Here is a 22,933-nt window from a genome sequence, read left to right on the forward strand (position 1 = left end):
AGGGTCCCTGGGCACTAAGCTGAGACCCACTCACCCAACGTCACTCAATAAGAAATAAATGGCAAGGCCTGGTTCTGGGCAGATGCTGCAGTATTTGTCCCTTCCACAGCCCTCTATGGCCAGCCAATCAGGGTCTATAAGGTTGGAAGCATTCTAGGGTGTGGCCAAGTCTTCATTCCTTCCCAGAGAAAGCTGGGCTAGTTGTTGCCATCGCAGAGGAACAGACTCTCACCAACAACTCTGTGAAGTCACCATCACAGTGATACCTAAGTTAGAGATGCCAAACAGGGGCTCCAAAAGGCCAAGGGGTTTGCCCAAGGTCACCGAGAGGGAGAAGGGACAGCATGGCCTTCTGGCTGAGGCTGGAGCCCTGAGGAGATCCCCACAACATTCATATTGGTTTGTAAATTTAAACCTCCAGAAAAACAGGGCCTCCAAGAGGTAACTTTCTGCCCTTCCGAGTCCTCACTCTTTTTTTCTTCTCGTGCAGACACATCCCCATCAGAAGGTGCTAACCTCAACGCGACCAACAACCTGGGTGTCAGTGCCCTGTGCGCCATCTGTGGAGACCGGGCCACAGGCAAACACTACGGCGCCTCGAGCTGTGATGGCTGCAAGGGCTTCTTCCGGAGGAGCGTGAGAAAGAACCACATGTACTCCTGCAGGTGCGGGGCCCCTCGGGGTCTTGGGAAATAGGCACACTTGGGCTCATGTTCCCCAGGGTCTGTCATCTCCTACTAGTTCCCAGCGGCATCTGCCCTTCAAGGTCTTCAAGCCTCCTCTGGGTTCCTAGGCCTTGTGGCTTCAGCCATTCTAGGAAACTCATTCACGGATCAGAAAGTGACCAGCTGCCCTTTATGGAGCCCTTACTATATGCCGGCAACATCCTAAGCCCACACCCGCACTGTTATTTTCCCCACTTAGCAAATAAGGACCCATGAGGCTTAGGATCAAGCCTCTGGGGATGGGAGCCAACCCCCAAGCTGGTGCTTTTTCTAGGGCAGATAGGAGATTGGCCCCAGGCCTTCCCAAAGCCTCAGAGATCCCTCCTTTAAAAGCATCTGCCATTCTGAGTGACAGCAATAATAAAGTAATAGCCATCGGTTGGAAGCCTTTGCCATGTGTGGATACTGTGCCAGGCTCCATCCATGAATAATTTTCCCTGCCAATGCCCCTCTGAAGTGGTTACTATTATTATTCCTATTTTATAGAGGAGGAAGCTGTGGCGTGGAGAGGGCTTGGAATTTGTCCAAAGTCACCCAGCTCGCATCAATGACAGAGCCCAGGTTGATACTCAGGGCCTCACCCTTAGCCACTGTGGGGTACTGCCTCTACTTATATTCTATCCAAAGAGTGGCTTATGTGGACCACGTACTGACCATTAGCCATAGCCAGGAGCCTGCTCTGGACTAGTAGGACATGGTGGAAATATCGGTGCTTTGATATTCAAGAGGCTAGGGTTCCCAACCTGGCTCTACCCCAGGCTGAGCGATCCAGTTGCCTCTCCGAGCCTCAGTTTTCCTACATTTAATAAACCAGGGTTGGACTCCATTGAGCTTTTCTCATGGTTAACATGAGAACTTCTGGGATGAAGGGTTAGTTACAGCAAAGAGGAGTTCTGGGGATCAACCAGATGGCCAGGACTCTAGTTCAATCTCGGGGGCGGGAGGACTGTCCCTTTTCCATCCAACCATTCAAAGCCCTCCTCAGATTTAGTCGGCAGTGCGTGGTGGACAAAGACAAGAGGAACCAGTGCCGCTACTGCAGGCTCAAGAAGTGCTTCCGGGCTGGCATGAAGAAGGAAGGTGAGCTTCGGGGGGCCCCCCTGCCACCACTGCCCCACCCGCACCACAGCTCCCCATAGTCATTTACAACTGGGGACACAATTTTATGACTCAGTAACAGGCCCCAGGGTGACTGACTAATGGCTGAGAGAAGGAAGGGCCTAGAAATCTGACCACAGGGAGGGGCTGGGCTTGGTCTTGAGAACGATTCAAAGAGATAAGTTCCCACTGTGGCTGGGCGGGTTCCCAGCCATCACCACCCCTGCCAGCCTTCTCCACCACCACGCAGCCAAGTCCAGTCTTTTTTATTTATGTGCTATTTTAAACATTAAAAAAGGCATAGAGCCTAAACCGGTTTGGCTCAGTGGATAGAGCATCAGCCTGCGGACTGAAAGGTCCCAGGTTCGATTCCGGTCAAGGGCATGGACCTTGGTTGCAGGCACATCCCAGTAGAGGATGTGCAGGAGGCAGCTGATCAATGATTCTTTTTCATCGATGTTTCTAACTCTCTATCCCTCTCTCTGTAAAAAATCAATAAAATATATTTTTTTTAAAAACGAAGAAGAAAGAAAGGCATAGAGAATGATATTACAAATGTTCATGTACTACCTAGACTCGGCAAATATGGGGGGGGGGGGGAGAGGCAGAGAGGCGTGGGAAGGTGCTTTGTTCCTGAGCTTCCTGTCCCAGGAACAAGTGCCCCAGTTCCTTAGTCGTCATGGTTGAGTATCAGGTGAGTCAAAGTGTTCCCATATTAGGGAATGGGAACGGGACACTGGACTTGTCCTGGGGAGTGGAGAAGGGGAAGACGCAGTGCATTGATTACGGTCTCTCCAGGCCTCCTGATACCAGCAGATACCAGTCATTGGGCTGGGCTTTTCCATGATGGATAGTTCTTTTTGTTCTTATGACAACTGTGTGTGGTGGCACTATTATTCCCGACAAGGGAACAAATCAGAATGGCTCAGAAACTTGCCGAAGGCCCCACAGCTGGTCAATGCAGAATCTGGGGTTTGAATCCAGAACTTTGAACTCAAGCCCAGTGCTGTTTGGACAGCACCTCCATGTTGCTTGCTTTATGCCCTCCATGCCTCAGGGACATTCAGCCCAAGCTCAGGAAGCAAAAATCTTTTAACTGCCTCTAAAAATAACTTTCCATTACCAAATCTCTTCATCTTTTTCTCCTCTCAACTCACACTTCCCAGCTCTAGGACTAGCCCCCAGGCCTTCACTTCTAGCCCGCAGTTGTGGTACCCAAGCCAAACATCTGGTCTAGTCCTGCACATCCCCTACCTCCATCCCACCCCATAGCAGGAACCTGGGACCTAGCCTGCTGAGCCTAATGAGGAGAGGAGCTCAGCTATGGTCGCCTCCTCTCCCCGTCTTTGCCTCTGAGACACTATTTTCTCTGCTCCTGCCCTAGGAGTTATTTCTGAGCCTCATCCTAATAGGGCCTTGGCATGAGCTCATGGGTCTGGTGGCAAACCTGGGCTTGCTCACCCTGATGAAGGAGTAGTCCCCTCCTACTTTCAACATAATTCTACCCTCCAGACCTCAGCGGTTCTCAACGTGGGGAAGGGGCTTTTGCAGAGGGCAAATGATCCCACCTCTCCTGGCCTGGTGTTCAGTGGTGCGGAGCCTCTCTCACCTCCCAGTTGGGAACCACTCTGTGGGGTAGGAAATGCTAAAGATGGGGATGTGTCACTTCAGGGTCCAGCTTTGATCTGCCATTATATGTGTCCCTTGTAAAGCATTCAGAGTTCATTTCCCCACATGTCACTTCAGGGGAGTTTCTGCCCCTTCTGGACTCTATAAAACGGGGGGGTTGGTAGGGGTCCCTCCCAGCTTTGTGAACCTCACCACAGACACTGGGACTTGTGTGTTTGTTTCCGTCTAGGAGCCACATCCTGGCTCCTAGAAGGGGAGAGGGAGCACCAGGCAATTCTGCTCTTGCTTAGCCTTGAAAATTGCTTGCTGGCTTGGGAAAGGTGGCATCATGTCAGGAGGATAGAGAATTGGCTGATGGCAAGTCAGCGTAGGCGAGTAAATGTTAGTGCTTATTTACACACCTGGGTTAAGATTGTGACATGTGCTCGTGTCCCTTGGTTGCTTTGAGAATAGGCCAGGGTAGCAAAGTGTTCAGTCACCACTGTGGTCAAGCTCTGGGAGGTAAGGGTATTACTCGTTCTAAGTTTTATAGCCTGGTAAGAACTTCCCAAAGCCAAGAGAAATTCTTGGAAGCCACGGGGATCAGAAGAGCTGGGACAAGCTTTCATTTTTCTATCTTGATGGTCTTAGCAAAATTCAGTCACTTAAACCCAAAAGTAGCCCTGAAGGGTGAATTGTATGGTGATGGGTAGTCAGTATAAACTTCTGAGGATGCTCACTTTGCAGAGTATCAGATGTCAAATTATAATGCTGAGTACTTGACATATATTTGTAAAAATGGGCTGCAAACAAAATTTATAGACTGGACAGGAAGGCATGGGCTGCAAACAAAACAAAATTTATAGACAAGACAGGTGTATTTGAGACTATTAAATCTACTTCTTCATACACTTTACAGATGGGTAAATTGAAGCAAGAGAAGTGACATGATTGACTCAAGGGTGGAGTCAGGGCTAGAACCCAGGCTCCCAGAGCTGGGCAGGTACCAAGCTCCCAGGATTGAAGCTGGGAGGGACCAGCGTGGGAACCATCTTGGGTCTAGATTCCTGAAAGTTCCTCTTGACTGCAGGGAAGGGCTCTAACTCTCATAGACCCGTAAGTCTTGGCCAGAGGTTATTCCATGGAGGCCATCAGTGAGTTTCCTGAAGCGACAGGTTTTCCTGGGGAGAAACCTGGGGATCAGTGGGCCTGACAGTAAGGTTGAGAATTCTTCCCAATAACCCGACACTTACTGGGTGATCCTAGGACAAATGCAGGCTCCTGGAATTGGACACCTAGAACCAGGAAGTGGGGCCAAGGGTGCAGGAGGTGTGGGGTGGTGGTGGGCCCTTTCTTGGAACCTCAGCTGAGCCCCTAGTAGGCCCCCATCAAGGAGTTCTCTGAGAAGACAAGCTCATCCTCCTCACTGCCTCTGCCCCGGTTGGTTAATATTCAATAGAAGTTACATTAGGTCCCGACCCTGCTAATACTGAGCAAACATTTGGAAAACATCATTCCGTGACTGAGCTCGCGCCGGGCACTGATAAGGCCGGCCTAACCTTGAGGAGCCCAATCCGCAGCTGCTGACAGCAGCCCTTTTATTCAGCCTGCCTCTTCCTGGCGCCCTGGTGGGTGCGGGCAGCCTCTGCGGGAGGGTGTGGGCAGGGCAGGTGGGGCAGGACTAAGGCTGGGGAGCGGTTCTGGGAGCTGGCCCCATGCAGGGTGGTGGGTCTCCAGAGAGATTTCTTATCTTGGGACTTCTATTCTATCCCCCCTGACTCCTGGTTTCGTTTAAATTGTCTGACTTTCATTCTCTGAGTTTCAACAATGTGTGAAATCCTGAGACAGTTGAATAGGTGGGATGTCAATGTTCCACCGAGACCCAGGGCCTAGGGCGCTCCCAGGAAAAACAGCTTGTCTCCTCCAGCGCCTTCTATTATTCACTCGGCAAATATTGATTGAGCACCTACTGTGTGCCAGGCTCTGTTCTAGTCACTGGGGCCACAGAAGCGAACAAGGGGGAGTTCTTTCTGGAGCTTCCCTTCTCAGAGAGAGACAGAGAGCAAAGAAATGAGCATGTGATTCCACAATAAGTGCCAAGAGGAAGAAGGAAGCAGGATGCAGGGCAGAGTATGAGGAGGGAATGCCACTCAGACAAGTGGTCAGAGAGGGTACCTCTGAGAAGGTGACATTTGCACGGGGACAGGAGTGACATGAAGATGCAGCGAATTCAGTCATTTCTACCCAAAAGTAGTCCTGAAGGGTGAATTGTGTGGTGATGGGTGGTCATTAGACTTTTGAGGATGCTCACTTTGCAGAGTGTACAGATGCCAAATTATAATGTTGGGTGCTTGACATATATAGGGTAGAGAATCCCAGGCAGTGGGGAGAGCAGCGCCAGAGTGTGTCGGAGCAGTGAAGCACATTTGGGGACAGAGAGAAAGGGCGACAGGGAAGGGGTATGACCTGAGATGTGCATGTAGGGGCAAGGCTAGGAGCAAAGGGACCAGCGAGGAGGTCCCGGACTACCCCAGGGTTGAGAAGTCAGGGCCCAGGCAGAGTGGGAGCCAAGATGGATTCTGTAAAGACTGCTCACACATGTGGGGCGTGAGTAGAGCTGGTAGGTGAAGAGAAAGATTCCCAGGCTGGACATGGGAGGATAAACTTCCTGTTTCTGAGATGAAAGAGACAATTTGGGAAGCAAAAGCTGATAGATGGGGCAACTGAGGCCCAGAGAGAGGAAGTGATTTCTATTGGCACAGGGAGAGCGAGTGGCAATTCCGAACAGAAACTGGTCCCCTCCCACTGTGTCCTCCCTCCTCCCAGCTTCAGCCAAGCCTCATTGCACAGGAAGGCTTCTCAGAGTCCAAGGGACAGGGCCAAGGCAGCAGGTCCCTCTGATATCTCCGGCCAGGACTGGCCCGGAAGGGAGCACGCAGTGGGGTGCGGGGTCCTGGTGGACACAGGCCCCGGATCTCTGAGTTCCTGGGAGAGAGCCCAGCAATGGGCAGGGGGAGGACAGCGTGCCTTCAATGTCTCTGAGAAGGGCAGCCTGGATCCCTTGCAGCTCCTGCTGACGATGAGACCGCCAGGGCAGCCAGGGCCTCCAGATTCCCTTGGCCAGGCCTTCTGCCTCCGAGTTCAGGAATCCCTGGGCCGTCTCCTGTCCCCCAGAGGAATTCATTTTGCTTGTTTTGCACACTTTCATCTGGAAAGAAAGGGACCCTTTTTCAAAGCAGAGCTTGCAAATCTGTTATCTAGACAGATCCCCTCTTCAATGCTCAAGACTCACCTTAAGCCCTCTGCCAAGTCACCATTGTCTTGCATGCCTCCAGGGATGGGTGGGTCACTCCTGCAGTCACCGCACTGGGTGGGGGCAGTTTTAGCATTTGGAAAGTTCTAACAGGCGGGGTCAGAATCTGTCTCCCTTTCTTCCCACAAGTTGATTTGGGCCCTGTCTCCTGGACACACCCCTCCTACTCCCACCTCCAACTGTGCCTCCTTCCCTGCAGGAAAGCCCTGCAGAAACTCTGTCAGGGTGAATTCTTTCCCCTTGCACCTCATCCATTCCTCATCAGTCATGTGACAGCCCTCCTCTCCTCCATATGCCTGCCTGCCCTCCTCACTCCTCTCTGCCGTCCTCACAGCCGTCCAGAATGAGCGGGACCGGATCAGCACTCGGAGGTCAAGCTACGAGGACAGCAGTCTGCCCTCCATCAATGCGCTCCTGCAGGCGGAGGTCCTGTCCCAGCAGGTACTGGGGTGACTGCTCCACCCACCTGGGACCCCACACACTGAAGAGTAGTCTCACCTCCACCCCACCCTCCCCAGCCAAGCCTTGGAGCTAGAAGGACCCTCAGATATCACAGAAGGGAAGCTGAGTCCAGTGTCATGCGGCCAGCTTAGTAGCAAAGACAAAACCGGAACGCAGGCCTGGCACTCTTTCTAGTTCATCCCACTGCCCACATTGTGCAGGCCAAGCAGATCTCTGCCTTCACTGGGGGCCTGAGACCAGCTTAGCCCCGGGACAACAGAGCAGCGAACGAGTGGACAGGGTAGCAGACTGGGGCCTAGTCAGCCTCTTGGTGTTGGCCTTGGGCCAATCACAGCACCTCCCTGGGCTGTGGTTTCTTCATCTACCAGATGGGGAGGAGGATTTTTGCTCTGCTTCTGCCCTAGGGCTGAGGGCTTCCTTGGGATTCTGAGGAGGAGGCAGGGGAAGGCAGCAGGGCTTCTTCAGCATCCTTCCTTCTGTCCATTTCCCCTTAAACTTCCTCCGAGCCAAGACAGCACCCACAGTCCATCTCCCCTTTTCCACACGACACTATCTGAGGAGGGGCCTCTGCAGGGTTCAGAGCGTGTGGGGCAGCCCAGCCATCCCCAGCATTTTCCTTCATCTCCCCCCAGATCACCTCCCCTGTCTCTGGGATCAACGGAGACATCCGGGCAAAGAAGATCGCCAGCATTGCTGACGTGTGCGAGTCCATGAAGGAGCAGCTGCTGGTGCTCGTTGAGTGGGCCAAGTACATCCCAGCTTTCTGCGAACTCCCCCTGGACGACCAGGTGAGGGCCGACGTGGACTGTGGGCAGTGGGGGCACTGGGCAGGAGGGACCTGCTGGCCCACCGGGGATATTGCCTTGGACTGGTCTGAATTTATTTAACAAAACACACAGAGTGCTCACATGTCCTGGAGTTGTTTAAATCACTTTGCAAATGTTATCGCATTTCATCCTTCAACAACCCTATGAGGTAGTGCTATTATTAGTTCCATCTTACAGGTGGGGAAACTGGGGCACAGAGAGGTTAAGTAACTTGCTCACGGTCACGCAGCTGGGATTAGAATTAGGCAGGCTAGCTCCAAAGTCCAGGCTTCTATCCACTGTACCTCTGCACCAGGCCCCTCTCCCAAGGAGATATTGACAGGGGCCCAAAGCCAAGGATCAGGAGATTTGGGCCTGAGCCCTGGTTCTCTATGTGATCTAAGTCAGACGACTTCCTATCTCTGAGTCTCAGTTTTCTTATGTATAAAGTGGAAATTATAATACCTGCCTCAGAACGTTGTTGGAAGGATTGGGGACATTACCATTTGAAAAGTGTAAATCATGTAATGAGCGCTACACAATGCCAGGCCCACAGCTGGCCTCCCTAAATGTCAGCTTCTTCCTGTATCCCACCAACATGGTAGAGCTCAGCATTTTATTTCCCTAAGTACATTCTTTGACATACCAAAAATGTCCCAGGGGAACAGGGCACTGTGTGTGTGTGTGTGTGTGTGTGTGTGTGTGTGTGTGTGTGTGTTGGGGGAGGGGGAGGGGGGAGGGGCGGGATGGTGTCTGAGGACAGATGAGTTTCTGAAATACCACAAGTGACAGCTCCTGCACCCTGTGGACCTCTGCAGACATTGGGAAAGGAGAGCCGGGCTGGCCACCTTCTCAGCTCTGAGGGAAGCTCGGAGTGCCAGTGGACAGGGCCTAGATGTCCATCGGTGCATTTATTCTCCGTTTTGCACGTTTGCATGAAAGACTGGCAACGCATGCCAGTCTGTTCAAGTTTCTGAGAAGCCCCGCAGGCAAGGCATCTATTGAACTTTGTGGACAGACTCGGGGCTCCTGGGACTCCTTTTACACCCACCCGCTCCTGGAACACCTATTAGTGTCCCGCAATGGTTCACGTTGTACAAACACAGGTTTGGCTGGTCCTGGGCCTCGCACGGGGGGCTGGATCAGATGCCCTCTCACACGGATTCCTCCCTCGTTGGGAGGGAAGACAGGGCAGGGATCTTGGCAGAGCCCTTGGCTTCTCCCCTGCTCCTCGTGTTCTGGCCCTGGTCCCCTCTGCTGGAGAATCTACATTAATGTTTAATCCCTCCTGTTCCTTCCCAGGGGCTCAGCAGGGCAACGAGATACCCCCAAGCTGAACAATTGTTAACCTCGATTTCCCACTCAAACCTCCCTGGCTAGGGCTCAGAGCATTCTCAGAGAGCAGTGATGGGTGGCCAATAACACGGGACAATCATTAACACCCCCCTTGCCTGCTCACCCCCAGAACAGTTGCCATGTCAGGGGGCTGGACCCGGATCATGAGGGTTTCCAGCTCCCCATTCACGGTGTACAAGGAGCCCATTTGCTATAGATGGGGGTGGAGGAGGAGGAGACATACCTGGGAGATGGGGGTCATTGTCTTCCAAAGGACACCTCACATCTATAGACATTGTTCAGGAACCACTTTCCAAGTTGTTTGCTTCTTGTTTTGTCTGGAATATCAATCCATTGAAACCTGGAAGGCTAGGGTAGCATTGGGTAAGGGGAATGAGGCCTAAAGAGGGAAGGTGATTTGCCCCAAGTCACAGAGCAAGGCAGCCACAGAGCTGGGACTTGATGCCAGGTCTTCTCCCTGTCAAACAGAGCCACTGGGTAAGTGACAAGGCCCTGCCCTGTGTACAGTGTAGGAAGTGCTCAATAATAAGCATCTTCGTCCTGGTCATTGAAAGTGTACTCTCACCTCCTATTGGCCATTTCTCCTATTTTCCTGGCATCCTCACCAGGTTTAACTATAGGGGAATAAACTAGGTAAGGACAGGTGGCTGCCCAGGAGGCTGCTTCTGGAGAGGAAGTTAACTACCGTGTTTCCCTGAAAATAAGACATCCTCCGAAAATAAGACCTAGCGCATGGAAAGATAAGACATCCCCTGAAAATAAGACCTAGGGCAACTTTGGGAGAAAAAAATTAATATAAGACACTGTCTTATTTTCGGGGAAACAGGGTAGTTTACTCATTCATTCATTCACTCATTTCTTTCTTTCTTCATTCAAACAAATATTTATTGAATGTTTACTATGTGCCTTAGAACAATTCCACCTCCTAAGATGGGTCTTTTCTGACCTCCTATTTACGTAGTTATTGCCCTATGCTCTTATCTCATACCCTCACCTTCCTTTTTCTCTTCCTCCCTCCCTTTCTTCCTTTCTTGCTCCCCTCTTCTCTTCTTTCTCTTCTCACTTTCCCTCCCAGCATCTTCTTTTCTTCTCCTCTCTCCTCTCCTCCCCTCCCCTCCCCTCCCCTCCCCTCCCCTCCCCTCCCCTCCCCTCCCCTCCCCTCTCCTCTCCTCTCCTCTCCTCTCCTCTCCTCTCCTTTCCTTTCCTTTCACCATTGTGTCCCTATTGCCGAAAACATGTTTGTCACTTAGTAGGCACTTAACATTTGATAATTGGAAGAATGAACAAGCAAATGAATGAATGAACAAAAGCATTTTACTTAATAATTTAGCTAAAACCCTCTGAGCTCCCTAAACCAACCTTGCAGATAAGACCCTGGAGGCTACCAGCCTGATACTATTTTTCCAGCCCATCTTTGATTCTCATGCTAGTACTGAAGCAGAAGGTTCTGAAAGGACAGGCAATGTCCTCCTGTGAGCTGGCTGGGCTCCTACCTCCAACTTCAGACTTGTCTCCTCTGCAGGGAAGGTGTCTGTCAAGCTCATCCACTAGAATCCTGCAATGTCAGTGGACAGATGCCTGGAAATCTGAGCAGTGATTTCCCAAACACAACTGCACATCAGAATCCACTTGGAAGCATGTTTAACACAGATCCTTGGGCCCATCCCCATACATACAGGATCAGAATCTGGAGTAGGGCCTGAGAATCTGCATTCTTGTGAACCACTCGCTGGCCCATGAGTAGGAATTGGGAACCCACAGTTTTAGAACTTTCGGGGTAGTAGACCCTCTCTAGAGTCTGATGAAAGCCTTTGCACCTCTAATGAAAAATATATATATACCCAGAATATTATCACAGTTTCACCAGGCACATAAAATAGGCCCTGGGAGAAGCAGCAACTTGCCCAAGGACACGAAAATTCAAGGTCAAAGTCAGTGTTTGGTCGCCCTGCTCCTACGGCGTGTTCTTTCCCCTCCTGGATTCCTGCTGAATCTTCTCCAGATCCCCAGTTGATCAGTTATGGGAAGAAGGCAGCAGTTTTCTGATGCCTGTTTTATAATTCAGGCAGGTAAAGGCGAGGGAAGCATGAGGCTGACTTGCCCAGTGTCGGCGAATTGGCTAGGAGCAGCCCTCACAGGTGTGCAGGCACCGGAAGCTGTCCCTTCTCTCTTCCAGGTGGCCCTGCTCAGAGCCCACGCCGGCGAGCACCTGCTTCTCGGAGCCACCAAGCGCTCTATGGTGTTCAAGGACGTTCTATTACTAGGTGAGGAGGTGGACTGCTCAGCCAGGGTTCTGTGGAGGGCATGTCCAGTGTGGACCCACCTGGGCACAGGAGATGTCCATGGTAGCATGCTGGGGCAAGGGAGACCAATCAGAAATAGCCCTTTGCCCTTGAACACAAGGAAATATGGACCCAAGGAATTAAAGTTCAAATACACTCAAAGCCAGATTCCAGGCTCAGTTTGATGATTTCAAGCAACTCATTCCTTTAATCTGGGTCTTAACTTTCTCATCTGTAAAATGGGCACTCCTCCATGGGCATCAACTTCATTGCCACTACAAAGGACAGGGCCTGTTCAAAGCTAGGGGTAAGGGTACACCCAAGGTAGCCTCTCCCTCCCCTCTCCTTCCCAACTCATCCAGGAAACGACTACATCATCCCCCGGCATTGCCCGGAGCTGGCAGAGATGAGCCGGGTGTCCATGCGCATCCTGGATGAGCTGGTGCTGCCTTTCCAGGAGCTGCAGATCGATGACAATGAGTATGCCTGCCTCAAAGCCATCATCTTCTTTGACCCAGGTATCGTCCACACCTCCCACCCACCCCCGGTGCTCTGTCAGACTTCTCCGACTGGGTTATAGACCCCAAGATCACAGCCTCATCTCTTTAGTACAACACCCGGGAGAGGGTGTTTTCCTTAGCTGTGTTTCAGAGATAAGGAAAAATCAAAGTTCAAAGGGATGACATGACTTGTCAGGGCACACTGAGTCCAGAGGCTGGGGTTTTCTCTTTCCTTTCCCTTCCTCCCTCCTGCTTTCTCTTTCATCTCCCGTCTATCCTTCGTTCCTTTCCTTTTATCTTCTTTTCCTCAAGAGGGGATGGGGGAGCTACCTTGGGTGTACCCTTACCTCTAGCAAAATAATATCTGCACATCCTTAAAATACAAATGTTCCTCCCTCCTCCACTTTTCCTGCTAAAGCCTACTCCCCAGAGGGAGACATTTCTGACTCTTTATCGTTTCTTCTGGCCATTACCTCGAGCTCAAAATAAAATGCTACGCCTGCTCTCTCTTGCTTTATCTTTTTTAGGTCGTATTTTTCCTCCTAGGCTAGTAGAGGGTTTCACTTCTTTTATCACCATTCCTATTCTCCTCCATTCTCTTAATATATTTTTCTGGCTATTTTAGTGTCTCTATTGATCACCTTTATAATGTTTATTATGTGCTTATGCCTTTATTTCTTGTCCTATCAACTGTGGAGAGTATTTTCCAACCCTTCGTGTAGCATATAGTCCCCCTTATCCACAGTTTTGTGTTTTTTGTGTTTGTTTTTTGTGGTTTCGGTTACATGTGGTCAAATTCCAGAAATAAACAATTCATAAATTTACAATTGCAGGGTGTTCTGAGTAGTGTGATGAAATCTTGCTCCCTCCTGCTCTGTCCCTCCTGGGATGTGAATCATCCCTTTTTCCAGCGTATTCACTCTGCGTATGCTATCTGCCTGTTAGTCACTTGGTAACCAATGCGGTTATCAGATCAACTATCCCAGTATTGCAGTCCTTATGGTCAAGTCACCCTAGTTTACTAAATAATGGCCATAAAGTGCAAGAGTAGCAATGCTGGCAATTTGGACAATCCAAAGAGAAGCTGTAAAAGTACTTCCTTTAAGTGAAAAGGTGAGTACAGTTTAGTAAGATATCTTGAGATAAAAAGAGAGAGACCATATTCATATAACTTTTATTACAATGTATTGTTATAATTGTTCAATTTTAGTATTTATTAGTTATTGGTAGTAATCTTTTACTGTGTCTAATTTATCAATTAAACTTTATGATAGGTATGTATGTGTAGGGAAAAAAATAGTCTCTAACATGGTATATAAAGGGTTCAGTTCTGTTTGTGGTTTTAGGCATCCACTGGGGACCTTGGACTGTATCTCCTGCAGATAGTGGGGACTACTGTACCGCATCCCCACCCTGTCCTTCAGTTCTGACTCTCCTATCCCCATTCCATCTACTGACTTTCCACCTGCACTTGTAGCTTGTAGTTATGTCTGTGCAAAGCCTGATTTTATTTTACAATGTCAAGATTCCTGGGCCCCCAAAGGCTTGCTTGCTTCCTTTCCTCCTTGCATGTTAGAGAACACCTACTGCGTGCCAGGCACTGTCTTAGGTCCCACCTGCATGAAGATCATCTCTAGTAATAATAGTAATGAAGAGGGAGGTGATCACCATTTATGGAATGCTCTTTAAGACACCATTCTAAACACTCCGTGTGGATCATCTCATTTACTATTTGCAACATGGTACCTGTGAGGTGGGAATTACTATCTCCATTTTATATGAAATAGATTAGAAAACTGAGCACAGGGAAATCAATTAATGTGACCAAGGTCACCCAACCAGGAAATGGCAGAGCTCGGATTTGAACTTCAAACTATTCAGACCTCAAGCCCATGTTCTTACCTACCCTCATGCTAGTCCCCATTTCCTAAAGGGTAAGAGTGCTAGTTCTAATTTCCTTGATAGTTTGGCCCAGGTTATATCCCCTGAAGCACTCATCACAGAGATAGACAGAGTAAATAGCTCAATGTGCAGGTTTACTGACCCTGAGTCAGGGTCAGTAACCTGGCTTGGAGGGGTAGGTGACCTATATAATAGGGCCTGGCCTGTAGGTGGTGTTCAATAAAGTTTGTTGACTGAGTAAAAGAATGCACAAACATGGTTAGTGGAGAGCATCTTGGACTGGATGTGTGGGTAAAATTCTCTTTTCTGCTACTTACATTAGGAAATAAATGCATTACCTCCATGAAATTTGACTTACCCATTGGAGGACTACTTGAGTCCCCTTCTTGACATCGAGGATCTAAAATTTATCCATTGATTTTTTTTTTCATTCAATTATCCTTCTATCCATCTACCTATCCTTTAATCTATTCAAAACATACTGACAGTGCATGGTACTAGGTGGTGGGTTTAAAATGACATATGTGCCTTCCTGCCCAGAGCACACATCTAGTGGAAGAGACAGTTGTCTCCTGTGCAGTCAGTAGTAACGGAAGAGCCACAGAAATTTGGGAGCATAATGGACACATAATGCGGACTTGGGGAGGGTAGAATGGAGAAGGCTTCTTTTTTTTTTTTTTTTTTTTTTTTTTTTTTTTAATGGAGAAAGCTTCTTGGTGAAGGTGAAACCTAAGCTGAGACCCTAAGATGATGCAGTAAAGAGAGCAGAGAAGTGGGAGATACAGCTATAAGGCAGGAGAAGCAGTGTGTGCTGAGATCTGGACAGTGGGAACTCAACTGGGAATCAGGAGCCCCAACTCCACATCATAGATTGCCAACACTGGATGTGTGACCTGGGCCAAGTCCTTTCCCTGCTCTGTGCCTCAGTCTCTCCATGTGTAATGAGGAAGTTGCTAAGTGCCCTCTTGGGTATGTTCCTGAAGTCCCATCTCCCATCCCTCAATCCTCTCTCCCAGTTCTGCATCTTAGGAAATGTGACAGAAATACTTTTCCACCAGAATCTGGGAAGCTACAATTTGCATTAGTGTGCTCTGCTTCTTTCGGACCCTGAATCTTCATCCCAGCACTGCTGAGGATTCCCTGTGTGACCTTGAGCCACTAGGCCCACTATGAGGGCCCCATGAGTCAGGGGAAGTCTGGATCCTGACTTCCCAGGTGCTCTAACTGGGCCCCACTGCCTTCCCTTGCAGATGCTAAAGGTTTGAGTGACCCGGGTAAGATCAAGAGGCTGCGGTCCCAGGTGCAGGTGAGCCTGGAGGACTACATCAATGACCGCCAGTATGACTCACGTGGCCGCTTCGGAGAGCTGCTGCTGCTGCTGCCCACCCTGCAGAGCATCACCTGGCAGATGATTGAGCAGATCCAGTTCATCAAGCTCTTCGGCATGGCCAAGATTGACAACCTGCTGCAGGAGATGCTGCTGGGAGGTCCGTGCCCCGCCCCGGAGGGGCAGAGAGGTGGGCGGGGCAGGGGTCTCTCCAAGAGAAGGGGTCTCTTTTGACAGGTTGGCCAAGGGAGATTTCTCTGAAGTGGTGACTTTTGTGCTTAGATCAGATAGATTAAAAAAAATTGAGTATTTAAAAGTCAAGAGAAAAACATTCTAGACAGAAGTAACTAATACAGAAGACCTGAAGCAGGAGAGGGTAGTGTGTTCGAGAAGGAGGATAAGGTGGTGAGCTGGGGGAGTTGTATGAGATGAAGATGGAGAGCCTGCAGAAACCAAATGATAAGTATGCGGTGTCTGAATGTTGGGTAGAAAGTGAATTTAGGGAGGGGGAGGTGCAAAATGGAGACAGGAGACCCCTGAGAATGTTATTGTCTTCAATCAGGGAAAAGACAATAGAGGCTTGGACTAAAGCATGACTGGGAATTTAGCAGCAGAGAAAAACTTGATCATCTATTTGGAGGAAGAACCTGCAGGACTTGCTGATTGATCAAGATGTGGGGAGAGAGAGGGAGGAGGAGACTTCAGGATAAAACCTGTGTTTTTGCTCTGAGTAGCAGGAATGCTGGTGGATCAATTTGCTAAAATGGGAAGACAGAGAGAACAGTTGGAGGCTGGGTGTGGTGGTGATGGTGAGGGATCCATTTTACACTTGAGTTAAGCTTGAGATGACTGTTAGACATCCAGGTTGAATTATCATGGAGGCAGCTGGATGTCTCAGTCTGTTGCTAAAATACAATCCCAAAGCTCAGGGTGAAAGGCAACTCCATGGTATTCCAGCAATTAGTTGCCATGGGAGGAGGTTGGAGGAAGGGGAGCCAGGGGATAAGAGCAAAACCAGGGAAGTTCCAGAATCCAAGAGAAGAGCATGTTTTAAGGAGGACAGGGCATTTAATGGTATTAAGTTCACAGGAAAGGGATGGAGGTGTTCATTGGATTGGCACAATAGAGGCTCTTGGCGATTGTGAAAAGAACCGTAGTGTCAGAGGACCCTGGGAAAGGAAACCAGACTGGGAAGTGTTACAGAGTGAGTGGGAAAATGAAGTGGAGATAGTAGACAACCCTTTGAAAATGTTTTACTCTGAAGGGAAGCTATGAATGCAAGGGGAGGAGGGATTATAATACTAAGTTATGGAATCTTGGCTGCACTAAAAGAGAAATAAAGATGGGGTGACAGTGAAAAGTGGGGATCAGTGAGTTGGCAGCCTCAATAGGGTTGAAGAGTTTTTGCAGTGGTGGTACTAGATGAAGTGAGCTGGAAGGATAGGAGGCAGGATTTAAGCAAGGAAGCCTGGGCTGATTGTAATGCTCACAGACAGAAGTGGTTATTCCTAAAGATGGATTACAGATAAAGTAATTACTCTGGACATTACAAGGAAGGAGAAGTTGACTTCCTACTGGGGTGGAGGGAACCAGGAGAGGCTTCCCTTAGGAGGAAATATCTGAACTGGAATTTGGACGTCTGAACATGGGAAGGCATCTCTAGTTGAGCCAGACCATGAGCAAAAGCAGAGATTGGAAATTACAGGAAAGTACAAAGAAGCACATAGATGCTGTAAATAGGTCAGCTTGGCTGAAAAGTGAGTTGGGACCAAATGATTGAAGAACTTCCATGCCAAGGAATTTCAAAAGCCATTGATTAAATCCATTATATTAATATGCAATCAATACTCATGATAATATTTAAATTATCTCAATGCTTCCTTATACACTTCTGTTTTGTTTAAATCACTTTTGTTCTCTTGGTGACCTGGATCCTCTTAATACCCTCATAAAGTCCATGAGTGGGAGTGATAAACCCCAGTTTACTAGCCTATGAACAGGAACCCAATAGGCATCATCCATAATGGATGGGTAGGTTGATTGGCCACACCTGAGGAAGATGGTGTCTCAAGGCCTATGGTCCTTATCCCAAACTCTTCATCTTCATTGAGTCTTCCCTCTACCTGCAGGATCCGCCAGTGATGCAACTCATGCCCATCATCCCCTGCACCCTCACCTGATGCAGGAACACATGGGCACCAACGTCATTGTTGCCAACACGATGCCTACTCACCTCAGCAATGGACAGATGTGTGAGTGGCCCCGACCCAGGGGGCAGGCAGGTGGGCAACTTGGGTTCTATTCAGGAAGGGTTGAGGTTGGGGGCTAAGAGGGAGCCAGGGTAGGGACAAGGGATGAGATTGTGTATTTGTTAAGGCTGCTATTCAGGAAGGTGATTGATAGCTTCTACTGAATAAAGCTGTCCTTGGGATGGGGTAATCCACTAGATGAAGTTGCCCATTGGGTGAGGCTATCTATTAGGGTGAAAATTCCATTAAGTGTTGTGCATTAGGCAAAATTGTTCATTAAATAAGGCTTCTCAATTGGGTAAGGCTATCCACTAGACAATTGAGTGAGATTCTTTATTAGGTTGGGATGCCCATTGAACTAGGCTCTTCTCTGAGGTAAAATCTCACAAGAGTGAGTTTGTCATTGGCAACATTCTTTAAAGAGTAAAACCATCGTTGGGATGAGGCAGTCCACTAAAATGAGATTTCATTTCATTGAGATTATTCTTTGGGAAAGTTGTCCATTGACTGAAATTAGCCAAGTGGGTCATCATTGAAGTTACTTTCCATTTTTTTCTGTTTTTGTTGATTTCAGAGAGAGGAAGAGAGAGGGAGAGATAGAAACATCAATAATGAGAGAGAATTATGCATGCCCCTTACTGGGGATCGAGCCCACAACCCGGTTATGTGCCTTGTCAGAGAATCAAACCATGACCTCCGGGTTCATAGGTTGGTGCTCAAACATTGAGCCACACCAAAGTTACTTTCTGAACCTGTTACGGGGGTGAGGCCAATTAGTTTTTGTTACTCATCTACTTAAATATCAGAATCTTTTAAGCCAAATAGGTTTTCATCAATTGTTGCTCCTTCTCTCCAAGATGGGTATTCCTGTCACATGTCCCATTGTTCTTGGGTAGAGTCATACTTGGGCCTTGGTTTGGGAGAAGCTGCACATGTCTCCATGTCAAACAGTGAAGGAGATGGAGGTTGGTAAGAACTGGATGTTACCTGGCCCAGCCATAGCCTTCCAGACCTCATAGAACATAAGACTAATCTGGGATCCGAAGATTTAAACCATAAGAGACTTCATAGATTATTTGGTTAATTCTCTCATTTGATAGAAGAGGACACTGAGCCCCAGAGAAGGGGGAGAACTTTCTAGGGCTCTGCTTTTACTCCCCAAAGGGCTAGGATTCTGAACAGCCTGTCTGTCTCTCTGTCTCTCCAGCCACCCCTGAGACTCCACAGCCCTCACCACCAGGTGGCTCAGGGTCTGAGCCCTACAAACTCCTGCCAGGAGCCATCACCACAATTGTCAAGCCCCCCTCTGCCATCCCCCAGCTGACTATCACCAAGCAAGAAGTCATCTAGCAAGTCTCCGGGGGTCGGGGGCTCTGCTGGCCCTCCAGTCCCCTCAGACAGCCCTTGGTGGTCACTTGGTCATGGGGCTGGAAGCTGTGACAATAGGGCCAGTCCCAGAGCAGTAGTGAAAAGGGCAAAGGGCCCAAGAACTTGGGCTGTGGGCCACGTCACATTGCCGCTCTCCTCTGCTCTGGATGATGAGGCCTTGACTTGGGGAGATCCCAGCTGGAGAATCCTCTGCTGCCTTGGACAACGTCTCTCTCGCCAAAGCCACTGTCTTCCCCTTCATCCATAACTACCCCCAGCTGCTTCACCTGCTGCCTAGAGATGACGTGGGACCTCACTCAAGCACAGCTTTCTTCCCCTCAGGCTGGTACTTCTCCCCGAGTGCTGTCATAGTGCCCAGGCCCTTTATCTCTCTTTGCTCCCCAACTCTGAGGGATGAGTATCAGAATTCTGCCATTCCAGGAGTGGGCCAGTTTTTTTTTAAGGAGAGGGGGGAGGTATGGGTTTGAGACTTGCTCTGGGGAGCATCACTCAGGGTACATTCTGGAGCCATTAAACTCCGGGACGAAACAGCCAGTGCCTTGTCCATGCAAAATCTTGGTGGCTTTGGAGAATTCTGAAAAAATGTCACTTCCCATAGTAATTAAAGATGGGACCAGACCTGGGACCAGAGCTGTGCTTTGTAGGAGGATAAATAGTTAGATGGGTTATCTACCCACAAGCCAAGGCTGACCCGGGTAGATGGGGCAGTACCCCAGTGCCCCCCAATTCCATCGTTAGTGATTGTTCCTTTTGGCAAAGGAGGCATGAAGGGTACAGTATGTCCAAGAGAAATCTCTGCATCTCCAGTGCTGTGAGGATTGTCCTTCCCCACTCCAGCAAGCCCAACCCCAATCCCAGGAGAAAGTGTTCCCTGCTCTGAGCTCTCCAGGCTTCCTTAGCCACATCTCACTTCATTTCCCCAGAAATCCCAGCCAGGGGGCTCTGGCTGGTGCAGGGTGAGGTAGGGAATCTGGAGCCATTCTGCTCATCATGGTCATTCCTACTGTTTGCTCTTCCAACCCCCCAATGTCCTGGGAGCAAAGCTGAGGTAAGAATTTCCCATGAGGTGGAGTGGGGCAACAATGGCTTTTAATGGTAGCAATTTTCTGGGGCAGAGGTCAGTCCTCTGCCCAAGTCAACTCTTCCTGGAGGAGAAATCCATTCCACTTTACCAATTTTACTGCAATTATAGGAAACAAAGTAAAGACAAGTTTACTTTCCTGATTCTAAACTGAGGACACCACATTGGAATTTTTGTCTACCTGAGTTGTAGTCCTAAAACAAAAATCTGATGGACTAAAAAAAAATGGTGGGAAGGACATCCATGGACCCTGTAATTCCTCCGGTGAGACAACTCCTCTAGGCAGCTCTCAGAAGCTTCCAGAGGCCCCGTGGCTCTGCTAGAAGGGGCAAGGAGGCCAGGAAAGGGTTGTACAGGGATGTTCCTAGATTTCTTGTGATGATCAAGCCAATTACTTTTGCCAGATTGCTCTGTGATTTGCCCTGATTGGGATGAAGTGTGAAATTCATATCCAGCAGTTCTGAAAGTGGGTTGGGTTCTGGCAGATCCACCAACTTCTTCCAGGGGGCGTGAATGTCATTGGGTCCTGTGCTGACACCTGAGCCCCTGTCACTGCCACCCAATGGGGCAAACAAACAAACAAGAAACATTTATTGTGTGTTTTAACAGAAGTTTATAAAGCTAAATAAATGGCATGTATGTTTTCTAAGTCCTTGGATGGGTATCTTTTCTTCCTTTCAGGTGTTAGAAATAAGAATGAAAATAGTCTCCTACAGTGTGCAAAGTTCTCTCAAAGCCATTATTGTTTAATCTTCACATCAAGAGGTAAGCAGGTTAGACATTGTTACCACCACCACCCACTTTATAGATGGGGAAACTGAGGCTCAGGGGAAGTGATTTTCCTTAAAGAAAGAAGCAGAAGTGGGAATCTCACTCTGGTCCCTTGATTTTGAGTATCAGTAAGTGGAGACATGAAAGCCAGTCAGGCAGGGGGTGATGGAAAGACCTGAAAGGATGGCAAGAGGACCCAAGGGTTTGTCATCTACCATCAGGATCCAAGATGGAGCCCTGTTCTGGGTCCTGGACCAACCTGCCAGCAATAAGAGACAAGGAGGCATGGGGAAATTTCATCAAAGAAATTGTTGTTTTGAAAAAGAATAAAAGCAAGGGAGCCCTAGCCAGTTTGGCTTAGTGGATAGAGTGTTGGTCTGTGGACTGGAGGGTACTGGGTTCGATTCCGGTCAAGGGCACATGCTGGGCTGCAGGCTCGATCCCTGGTAGGGGGTATGCAGGAGGTAACCAATCAATGATTCTCATCATTGATGTTTCTATCTTTCTCTCCCTCTTTTATCCTCTCTGAAACCAATAAAAATATTTCTTTATTTAAAAAAACAACAACAGGAATGCACTTGAGTATTCCAGCCAGGTTCATAGCCACCTTGGTCTTGTCCCCTGATAAACTATCCACCAAGGACCACAGCCTCACATTCACTCAGAGGTGTTCTGGAGCTAGCGTGTGAGAGCCGATTGTTAACTACTCTTCCCAACTCTCTGTTGGACAATGTCGCAATGATAGCAGCGGCGGAAGCATTTATACCGCAGGAACTGGCAAACACTGTAAATCAAGGCTTTCCCCTGGAGAGCGGATTGTTAAACGTTCACCAACACACCATAGCATTCAGTGATGGGTGAAGGGAAGATTGCTGATGGGGTGCCTATGTGTGATGTCACCTTTGGTGTGATGTCGTTCAAAGATGAGAGTGGAGCATAGTGACCCTTTAGTTTTTTCCCAACAGAGGGATTGGCAATTTCAGTCTGGGAGTCACACATCTGGGTGATTTATTGTAACCTTAGTCTGGTCACTCCATCCCTCTGAGCTGCATCTGTAAATGGGAATGATCCCTCCCTGCAGGGGTGTTGTCGGGATTAATGGGATGAGATCTTAGTAACTATAAGAGCTGTGTGTACATGAGGTGCCCAAAGTGTCCACCACCAGGGACTCCGGGAGTGTGACTTGCTCAGCCAGTCCTTTCTAGTAGAGGCTGGCCATTAAGTTCTCCAGCCTCAAGAGCACCATTAGCTGCCTGCCCGATCCCGGGGCCACCCCTGCCTTCCCCTATCCCTTCCCACTCATGAGTACCAGGAAATGTTTTCCTCAATGTTGCAACAGAAGCCCCATCCATGCTGCTGCCAACATGGACATGGGGGCGGGGCAGAGGAGGCGATTGCAGCCCTAGAGTGTGCTTAATAAGTCCATATCAACACCATAAACCCTGCCATAAATTCCTCTGGCCTTGGTTCCTCCACCTCATCAACCCTTTGCCCCAGTTAATCTCCAATCTCAGTGCTGGTGGCCAGAGCTTGGTTTCCATTTCAGTTGCAAAACATCAGCTTGGGAGACAAATAGCAAATCCTATTCTCCCCATTTTAGAGGTGATGAAACCAAGGTTCAGAGAGGTGAAGGCACTTGTCCAAGGCGCATAGCTAGAGAGCAACTGAGCCAGGACTTGAACCTGTGTCTCTCTCCCAACCCAGGTGGCCTCACTGAAAATCGGGAAAGGTTGCTTCCCCAGCCATGATACCGGAAGCTTTTCTTCCCCTATTCCAAATGGAACCCCACTACTCAAAGAGCAGGGATGAGACCTGAAAGGGACCCTGGGGGACAGACTGGCTGGGTGAGGAACCAGAGAAAGTTCTGTGCAGTGTGAATGGCCGTTCATCCCAAATCAGTGGCATGGTCGTCCTTCCTCTTTTGTGGAACCCCGGTCACCTTTGAACTACATTTCTGGCATCAGTTTGTCATATGTAAATCCAAAGATGTGACCTCACAGACCTGAATCCCAGGACCCCATGCAGCTGTTTGATGATGGTGGAGGGAAAAACCAAATCCTGATG

General features: G+C 49.0%; 1 protein-coding gene across 5 annotated transcripts in view; it reads left to right on the top strand.

The window, feature by feature from the left end:
* HNF4A (hepatocyte nuclear factor 4 alpha) overlaps window positions 1-20,747 on the top strand; it is a 60,036-nt gene extending 39,289 nt beyond the window's left edge. For 2 of the 5 annotated variants that reach the window (XM_036418281.2, XM_036418277.2), the window contains exons 2-10: window positions 491-665; window positions 1,711-1,805; window positions 7,079-7,185; window positions 7,839-7,994; window positions 11,545-11,632; window positions 12,013-12,168; window positions 15,303-15,569; window positions 17,509-17,661; window positions 18,836-20,747. In XM_036418281.2, coding sequence (XP_036274174.1) covers window positions 491-665; window positions 1,711-1,805; window positions 7,079-7,185; window positions 7,839-7,994; window positions 11,545-11,632; window positions 12,013-12,168; window positions 15,303-15,569; window positions 17,509-17,661; window positions 18,836-18,978 — 1,340 coding nt within the window. In that variant the 3' untranslated portion in view covers window positions 18,979-20,747. The remainder of the gene's footprint in view (window positions 1-490; window positions 666-1,710; window positions 1,806-7,078; window positions 7,186-7,838; window positions 7,995-11,544; window positions 11,633-12,012; window positions 12,169-15,302; window positions 15,570-17,508; window positions 17,662-18,835) is intronic. The other 3 variants (XM_036418279.2, XM_036418278.2, XM_036418280.2) reach the window with 3 other exon arrangements.
* Window positions 20,748-22,933: the final 2,186 nt, after the last annotated feature.

Source organism: Pipistrellus kuhlii, unplaced genomic scaffold (genome assembly GCF_014108245.1).
Source record: "Pipistrellus kuhlii isolate mPipKuh1 unplaced genomic scaffold, mPipKuh1.p scaffold_m20_p_6, whole genome shotgun sequence".
NCBI lineage: Eukaryota > Metazoa > Chordata > Mammalia > Chiroptera > Vespertilionidae > Pipistrellus > Pipistrellus kuhlii.